Genomic DNA, 10,000 nt, shown 5'->3' on the forward strand with positions numbered 1-10,000 from the left:
TTTGGTCACTGGTTGTACTGGTAGTCCATGCTGTTCTTTACCTGCAACACAACTCACCTGAGTATTCACTATTCAGTGTTAACACAGTGTGGTGGAAATCATTATCACAGATATGCATGCGGAATAATCAGATCAATAACCTGTTATTATTGCATTTACTTTTCATTTCATTATTATTCCTTTATTATTATTGTGTGAATATAGTTGTAAAGTTTAGTTGTACTGAATTGCATTTACAGTTATTGCAAAAATTCTTTATTATTATTATTATTATTATTATTATTATGAATAATATTAATATTATTATTATTGCCTTCTGCAGGATTTATTTATTCATTTTTATTTATTTATTCATAATAGTAATAACAACAACAATAATAATAATTTGTTATTTATTAATTTATTATTAATATTAGTCCCTGATTATTTATTTATTTATTTATTTATTTATTTATTTATTTATAATAGTAAATTATTATTGTTTAATAAAATTGTATAAATGTTTTAATTATATAGTGTAAAAACTGCGTAAATAAATAATAATAATAATATTAATAATAATAATAATAATAATAATTATTATTATTATTATTGTTATTATTATTACATCCTGCAGGATTTATTTATTTATTTACTTTCCTTTGGCTTAGTCCTTGATTATTTATTTATTTTAATTTATTTTATTTATAATAATAATAATAACAACAACAGTAATATTTCTTATTTTTATTAGTCCCTGATTATTTATATTTATTTATTAATTGTTATTATTATTATTATTATTATTATTTAATTAAAGGTTATAAGTTTTGATTTTATAGCGTAAAAACTGCTTAAATAAATAAATTATTATTAATATTGTTAATAACTTCTGCTGGATTTTATAATTAATTAATTTACTTTCCTTTGGCTTAGTCACTGATTATTTATTTAGTAATAATAATCATAATAATTATTATTATTTAATAAAATGTTATAAAAGTTATGATTATATTGTATAAAATTGCATAAATAATAATAATAATAATAATAATAATAATAATGATAATAATAATAATAATGATAATAATAATAATAATAATGATAATAATAATAATAATAATAATAATAATAATAATGATAATAATAATAATAATAATAATAATAATAATGATAATAATGATAATAATAATAATAATAATAATAATAATAATAATGATAATGATAATAATAATAATAATAATAATAATAATAATAATAATAATAATAATGATAATAATAATAATAATAATAATAATAATAATAATAATGATAATAATAATAATAATAATAATAATAATAATAATAATAATAATAATGATAATAATAATAATAATAATGATAATAATAATAATAATAATGATAATAATAATAATAATAATAATAATAATAATAATGATAATAATAATAATAATAATAATAATAATAATAATAATAATAATGATAATAATGATAATAATAATAATAATAATAATAATAATAATAATAATGATAAATATTATTATTATTATTATATTACCTCCTGCAGGATTTATTTATTCATCTATTTGCTTTGCTTGGGCTTAGTCCCTGTTTATTTATTTATTTATTTATAATAGTAATAGTAACAATAACATCAACAATAATTACTTTATTTTTTTAGTCCCTGATCTAGTGTAAAAACTGCATAAATAGATAAATAAATAAATATTATTATTATTAATAATATTATTATTATTTACCTCTGATAATAATAATAATAATTATTATTATTACCTCCTGGAGATCTTATTTATTTATAATAGTAATGACAACAACAACAATAATTATTATTATTATTAATCCCTGATTATTTATTTATTATAATAATAATAATTAAAAAAACAATAATAATAATAATAATAATAATAATTATTATTATTATTATTATTATTATTATTATTATTATTAACAAAATAATTATTATTATTTAATAAAATGTTATAAAAGTCATGATTATGTGTAAAAACGGCATAAATAAATAAAATAAAAAAAATAAATAATAATTCATTAATAATATCGCAATGTTGCATAGTAAATTATGGAAAACATTGGCATGCAGTGAATGCTGTAATGCTGGCGGGTAAAGAACAGTGTTTACAGTAGAGTTACTGCATTACAGGAGTGTAAGTGCACTCATTAGTCTGTCTAATACTGAACATTACAGGAGTGTGTGCTGTGCTGAACCTCGTTATATCATCATTAAATCTCTATTCATCCTTCATTAGCATTCATAAACTCTTTAACACTAACAGTGTTGAGTTACTAACACTAGTGCACTTCACAGACACTCACTCTAGTGCACTTGGGAATTTGGGAATAATCAAGCACCTGAGACTAGTATGAAGAACTGTGTACTTGCTACTAATATATGGAGAGTTGGAGACTAAATTATTTGCCCTCCTCTACAATTATTAATTAATGTTTTAATATTTCTGATGATCTTTAATGGAGCAATGACATTTTTCAGTGTTTCCATATTAAATATAGTATTTTTCTTCTGGTGAAAGTCTTATTTCTTTTAATTTGGCTGGAATAAAATAAATAAATTAATTAAAAGGTAAAAACTGCTGTGGTCAAAATTATTAGCCCCCTTTAGAAAATGTACTAATTACACATATAGTAAAAAAATAGTATTTTAATTGGCTACAGAACAAACCACTGTTGTCCAATAAACCTAGATAAACTTTTAAAGTCAACTTAAAGCTTTAATCTTGCTAAATATTTATAAAAATATGATTAGTAAAAATAAATTAGTTAATATAACTAATATATTTACAAATATTTAAGTTTAAAGTATATAATAATGATAATAATCCTTAAATTATTAATATTATTATTACTATTACAATGTGTCTAAAATAAGAAAAGATAATTATAATGTAAAACATGAGGATTTAGTAATATTGAATGCAGATAAGCTGATCTCAAGGCATTGTTCTGTTCTTTCTCAAGCAACTATATTTGAAAAATAATTAAATTTTAAAGGAGGCTGAATAATTTAGTCTTCAACAGTGGGTTTTTAAGAAGTAGTGTCGAATCAGATTAAAGAAAAACAGCATTACGGTGTTCAATAGACTAGTTACACTGCAAAACATGCTTTTATTAATTAGGGCTCTGTTTAAATGATCTAGGCACAAAGTCTAAAGCATTAAGGCCGTGTCTGAATCCACTGTTGCAAGTTTAAGGACGACGGGAAAAAATCTGCACTGTGGTGCACGGTCTAACAGGGTTGTGCTTATTCTCTTACTGAGTTCTGGGTGTGTTTTGAGCATAACGTGCATTAAATCAATCAGAGTCTCATCTCACATTCCCTTTAAGAGTCAGTTGTGTTACGCCAGCCCATATTTGCTATTTACATGTAAAAACTGAACATTTCACTAGTGAGAAAACAGTTAAGCAGAGCATCTGCAGCGCGAGGATAAAGAACGAGCCTCCTCCATTCAGCCTCTTTACTTTAGTTTTCCTCTTTACTCCTTTACTTTGGTGGAGTAAGGAAACGGTGGAAACTCACTCCACTGAACACATCCATCAGCCCACATATTAATTTTCCTTAGTTAAGCACAAAGATTTGTGTCTAAACTATTCCTAAATTCAGTTTTAATCTCCAGCAGAGGAATAAATGAACAATAATAATGAAGTGTGGTCAAAACACTGAGTTACATCCAAACACACGTCCTGTTCTGATGACCCATATGGTGATGCAGACGTCTCCAAAACCCCACAGCTGGACAAATCTACACGTGTGTTTATTAAAACAGATCTAAATCTGCAGATAATCAATAACACTGCTGATAATAATAACATTATACAGATGCAGATGGTCATGAATAAACTGAAGAAGCCCCCCGAGGTGCAGAAGGCATGGAGGCAGTGGTGTTTATATTGATGTAGAGAATCATCATTTCTGGATAATTTTAATCCTTTAATTGTTTTCATTTGTAAAGATATGTGTGTGTTGCTGATCATCCTGTGTGTGTTCAGCAGTGTGTAAGCGTTTGGACCTGTATAGGCGCATAACTAACACACTCTGCTGGACTTTAGAGCAGCTTTTAGTTGGTCAATGGTGGGTCTATTTCAGTTCCTCAGAAAATCAACGCTCCAACAATGCGCCTTAACACACCTCCTTTATAGACCAGCACACACACGAGTCCACAAAGTTGGCAAATGGTTTTGATATTTAAACATCGTGGTGCAAAACAGCAAAATTAGGAGTGTGCTGGTCTGAAAATAGCAACGCCAAACACGTCTTGCGCCTTGTTGCACTGGGTGTATGATAGAGCCCTTAGAGGTTTTGTCTTGATTCTAGTCCAAATATCTAAACAATGTTTTAATGAAGAAGCATTTTCTAGACAAGCACAAAATCAGAAATGAGCAAAGTTTTCCTTAAAACAAGCAACAATATCTGCTAACAGGCTTCAAATATATAATCCCAATACATATATAATCCCATGTTTATATAGCTTCCCCCGTTGGCAGATGATTTTGCTTACTTTAAGGAGAAACTCACTTCATTTTCACTCATTATTTCTGAAAACAAGACAATATTTAGTGCTCGTCTGGAAAATGCTGACTGATGTAGGAATTTAGTGATTTTTGGATGAGAAACAACACAAACTCAAGACAAAAAGCAAGTTTATTTTAGTCTTTTATGTTTTGCAGTGTAATGGTGATGATTTGGGGTAGTGTGTGTGCGCGTGTGTGTGTGTGTGTGTTGTGTGTGTGTTTAATGTGGTCTGGAGATGATTCTGATTTATATTCGGTGTGTTATTTTACAGAAGTGTTTTAGGAACTCAACTCCAGTCTCTCAAACACAATCTCTCCCGGTCCTCTCTTGATTTTTCCCTCTTCATCGTGGGCCTGCTGAGGCTTTGCATGGCACAAACTCGCTTTCTGAAATGCTCTGCATTTTTTATCGTGTGACTATTCATTGCATGCAGAAAATTATCTGTTCACTGCAAGAACTGCTTTTCTTACTGAGAGTTTTAGTCTTGCTTCTAGTCCAAATATCTGAAAACTCTTAAATCAAGAAGCATTTACAGAAGCATAGTACAAAATATAGTCTTGTCTTCAAAAATAGTGGGTCAAAATGAAGTGGGATTTTCATTAAAACAAGCTAAATAATTTGCATGTTCTCCCTGCGTTGGCGTGGGTTTCCTCAGGGTGCTCCGGTTTCCCCCACAGTCCAAACACATGCACTATAGGGGAATTAGGTAGGCTAAATTGTCCATAGTGTATGTGTGTGTGTGAATGAGTGTGTATGTGTTTCCCAGTGATGGGTTGCGGCTGGAAGGGCATCCGCTGCATAAAACAAATGCTGGATAAGTTGGCGGTTCATTCCGCTGTGGCGACCCCAGATTAATAAAGGGACTAAGCTGAAAAGAAAATGAATGAATGAATAAATGAAAGCAAAATAATCTGATAACGGGGCAAGTGAAATAATATTGTCAAAAATGAAAAGCAAAGCTTCTTAATTTAAGAATTTGAAGATATTTGCACAAGAAACGAGATTAAACATCAGCAGGAAAGCCTTTTTTTGCAGTGTTGTTGATCTGCATAAATGCTGGAGTCATTGAAAAGCCAAACCTGACACTACAACATTACGAGAGTGTTTAATTCATTCATATTTGATCCCTCGATGTGAATGTGGATGTTAAATGTGTTCAGAGTAATTGGCATCATGTATTATGAAATACTGTCTGCTGATGTAACAGTGAGGATTCTGAGAAAATACACTGAAAATGCCATGAAACTGAATTAAGGAATGTATATGAATATAAATATATGATTATTTCAGGTTGTGAATTGCATTATGGGATGTTGATCTCTGCTCTGTCCACTTCTGATGTTGACAATTCAACTCTACAGTTTAACAAAGAGACTTTTATTGAGATTTTAGTCATTTGAAATAAAATAGGAAATAATATCTAGAGATAGAAGTGTGTAAAATAACAGAGAATGTGCTGTAGTTTATTATAAGGTTTTTGCAGTGTAATATACAACACCAACCCAGACAATACAGCACTGCACACTATTACACTTGAGCAGAAAAGATCCCATAATGCAATTCAAAAGCAGAAATAAATGGGGAAAAATAAACAAATACAAACATGAATCACAAAATACGGGACGACCAATTTCAGCACAGGCTCATTCTGAAAGTGTAGCCCTTCATACGTTTCTGGAGATCACGAATTATGTAGCTAGAGCTATGTATGGCTGCATTTCTTCTTTAACACGAGCGCTACGGGGCGGTATGATGCTGTTCCTTTTCGCAATAACAGCTGACCGCTTACCTCCGTGTGGATGGCTTTACTGCATGTACGATGGCGGACTTGAGACGCAGGAAGGATCTGACCACGACGACGGGCTTTGAGTCCGGTGAAGATGGGTCAATTGGTGCTTTTGAAAACACAATTGGTTGGGTTTAGGAAAAGAAGAGGGTGGGTCAGTCAATTAGTCAGTCAGTCGACAGCGCCCTCTGGTGGATTTGCATGAGATCAGCAGCTGCAAATGGCACTTGCGAGAGAAATTTGAGATCTGAAAAAGCGTACACAGCCCCCTCTGGTGGATTCATGTGAGAACATCAGGCGTGAATGGCACTCACTAGAGAAATTTGAGATCTGAAAAAGCGTACACAGCACCCTCTGATGGATTTTCATGAGAACAGCAGCTGCAAATGGCACTTGCAAGAGAAATTTGAGATCTGAAAAAGCGTACACAGCACCCTCTGGTGGATTCATGTGAGAACATCAGGCGTGAATGGCACTCACTAGAGAAATTTGAGATCTGAAAAAGCGTACACAGCACCCTCTGGTGGATTCATGTGAGAACATCAGGGGTGAATGGCACTCACTAGAGAAATTTGAGATCTGAAAAAGCGTGCACAGCGGCCTCTGGTGGAATCACGAAAACCAAAACTGCAAAAAAACGTATCTCCTGGGACGTATTTGGCGCTCTCCAGAAATGTATACAGGGGTCCGTTTTCAGAATGAGCCTGGGTTGACCAATTTCTAGATGTTTTTTACAGTGTTGATATTCAAATTTAAATATAATTAGTGTCATATACATATTATATATGTATTATAATTATCAGATTAGAGTGATTTGTGACGAAAGAAGAAATTGTGTCAATAAAAACCAGCTTTAGTTCACAGCATTAAATTGTAATATACAGTTGATTTGAATAGACAACAGTGAGTTTAATGTGATAATATATCACAGTTTTTAATGTACTTTTGAGTAAATAAATGCAGTCTAAATGCAGATTATATAGCAGATGCAAGATTATTATTAGCTCATATATCTTTCAGCCATTTTGTCTTGTTAAAAAATGTTTAATTCTTTGTAAACTCACCAAACATTCAGATTAATCTTTACTAAAAACTAACATGTCTTAGTTTAACTTTAAAGCATTGTTTTGGAAAACAAAAATTGAAGTCATAATTGAAAATAATTGTTCAAAAAAAAGCAAGAAAGTCGAATGCAAACATCAGTGTTTTCTGAATCCTCACTCATTTGCATATGTTTGTAGATTAATAAACTATTTTACACTTTATTTTAAGGCGTCCATATTACAGTGTAAAAATTTATTTGAAAGTAATATTAATTAATGCATATAATTACCGTTATGGCTAGAATGCACAGGTCATTGTATGTAATTAATTGTTATTACTATAGTAAGTAAATGAAATATTCACTTTAGTTAAATTTTATGCGTAATTACTTCTGTAATTACTGTAGTAAACACATGTAATATTTAATTTAATTATATGTATAATTAATTGTTATTACTGTAGTAAACAAATGTAATATTCACTTTAGTTTAATTTTATGCGTAATTACTTCTATAATTACTGTAGTAAACAAATGTAATATTCACTTTAATTTAATTATATGTATAATTAATTGTAATTACTACAGTAAATGAATGTAATATTCACTTCAGTTTATTTTACGCATAATTAATTTTATAATTAATATAAAAGTAAATTAAATATTCACTTCAGCTTAATGTATAATTCTATCATTACTATAGTAAGCAAATGTTATAGTCACTTTAGTTTAATTTGAATGCATAATTAATTCTATAATTACTATAGTATGTAAATTAATATTCACTTTAATGTATTTCAGCCTAATTTTTGGTGAAATATGGACAGAACCATCTGCTGTGTCAATGTTTTAAATTCAATTTATTGTACCAAATTGAATCCAACGTTGGTGTTTGTCCATATTTGACTCAATATAAGCTTTTTTTAAAGAGACACCTTAAGATAAAGTGTATAGGTGTGTGTGTGTGCTTTGGTCTGATGTTGTAAAATGGCAGGATGTTTGTTTTTCTCCTGCTTCAGAGGTTTTATGTAGCCACGTCCCGTCAGCTGAAGAGACTGGAGTCTGTCAGTCGCTCTCCAATATATTCTCATTTCTCTGAGACCATCACCGGCACCAGTGTGATCCGCGCATACGGACGGAACGCAGCGTTCGTGCACATGAGCGATAATAAAGTGGACGAAAACCAGAAGAGCTACTACCCTGGTATCGTCTCCAACAGGTAGGCTTGGTGTGGTCAAACACTGTAAATGAGTACTGTAATTTTTCTGATTCATACTATAGTAAAATACTTGATGATCTATCTATCTATCTATCTATCTATCTATCTATCTATCTATCTATCTATCTATCTATCTATCTATCTATCTATCTATCTATCTATCTATCTATCTATCTATCAGTCTATCTATCTATCTATCTATCTATCTATCTATCTATCTATCTATCTATCTATCTATCTATCTATCTATCTATCTATCTATCTATCTATCTATCTATCTATCTATCTGTCTATCAGTCTATCAGTCTATCTATCTATCTATCTATCTATCTATCTATCTATCTATCTATCTATCTATCTATCTATCTATCTATCTATCTATCTATCTATCTATCAGTCTATCTATCTATCTATCTATCTATCTATCTATCTATCTATCTATCTATCTATCTATATATCTATCTATCTATCTATCTATCTATCTATCTATCTATCTATCTATCTATCTATCTATCTATCTATCTATCTATCTATCTATCTATCTATCCATCCATCCATCCATCCATCCATCCATCCATCCATCCATCCATCCATCCATCCATCCATCCATCCATCCATCCATCCATCCATCCATCCATCCATCCATCTATCTATGCATCTTTCTATGCATCCATCCATCCATCCATCCATCCATCCATCCATCCATCCATCCATCCATCCATCCATCCATCCATCCATCTATCTATCTATCTATCTATCTATCTATCTATCTATCTATCTATCTATCTATCTATCTATCTATGCATCCATCCATCCATCCATCCATCTATCCATCCACCCATCCACCAATATCATTCTATCTGTCGTTTTATCTATCTATTTATCGGACAGTCCGTCCATCTGTCCGTCTATACATCTATCTATGCATCCATCCCTCCATTCATCCATCTATCTAACTATGCATCTATCTATGCATCCATCCATCCATCCATCCATCCATCTCTCTATCTATGCATCTATCTATGCATCCATCCCTCCCTTCATCCATCCATCTATGCATCCATCCATCCCTCCATTCATCCATCCATCTATGCATCCATCCATCCATCCATCCATCAATTTATCTATCTATCTATCTATCTATCTATCTATCTATCTATCTATCTATCTATCTATCTATCTATCTATCTATCTATCTATCTATCTATCTATCTATCTATCTATCTATCTATCTATCTATCTATCTATCTATCTATCTATCTATCTGTCTGTCTGTCTGTCGTTGTCTGTCTGTCTGTCTGTCTGTCAGTCTATTGTTCTGTCTATCCATCTATCTATCTATACATCCATCTATTTGTCTATCCATCTATTAATCTATCCATCTATTGTTCTTCCATTCTATCATTATAT

The 10,000-nt window shown here is 30.5% G+C and overlaps 1 protein-coding gene across 1 annotated transcript in view; it reads left to right on the forward strand.

The window, feature by feature from the left end:
- LOC130238836 (ATP-binding cassette sub-family C member 3-like) overlaps nucleotides 1–10,000 on the forward strand; it is a 64,723-nt gene that overhangs the window by 46,576 nt on the left and 8,147 nt on the right. Inside the window, 1 exon segment of the mRNA XM_056469952.1 lies at nucleotides 8,391–8,590. Within this exon segment, the coding sequence (XP_056325927.1) occupies nucleotides 8,391–8,590 (200 nt within the window).

Source organism: Danio aesculapii, chromosome 12, assembly GCF_903798145.1.
Source record: "Danio aesculapii chromosome 12, fDanAes4.1, whole genome shotgun sequence".
Taxonomy (NCBI): Eukaryota; Metazoa; Chordata; class Actinopteri; order Cypriniformes; family Danionidae; genus Danio; species Danio aesculapii.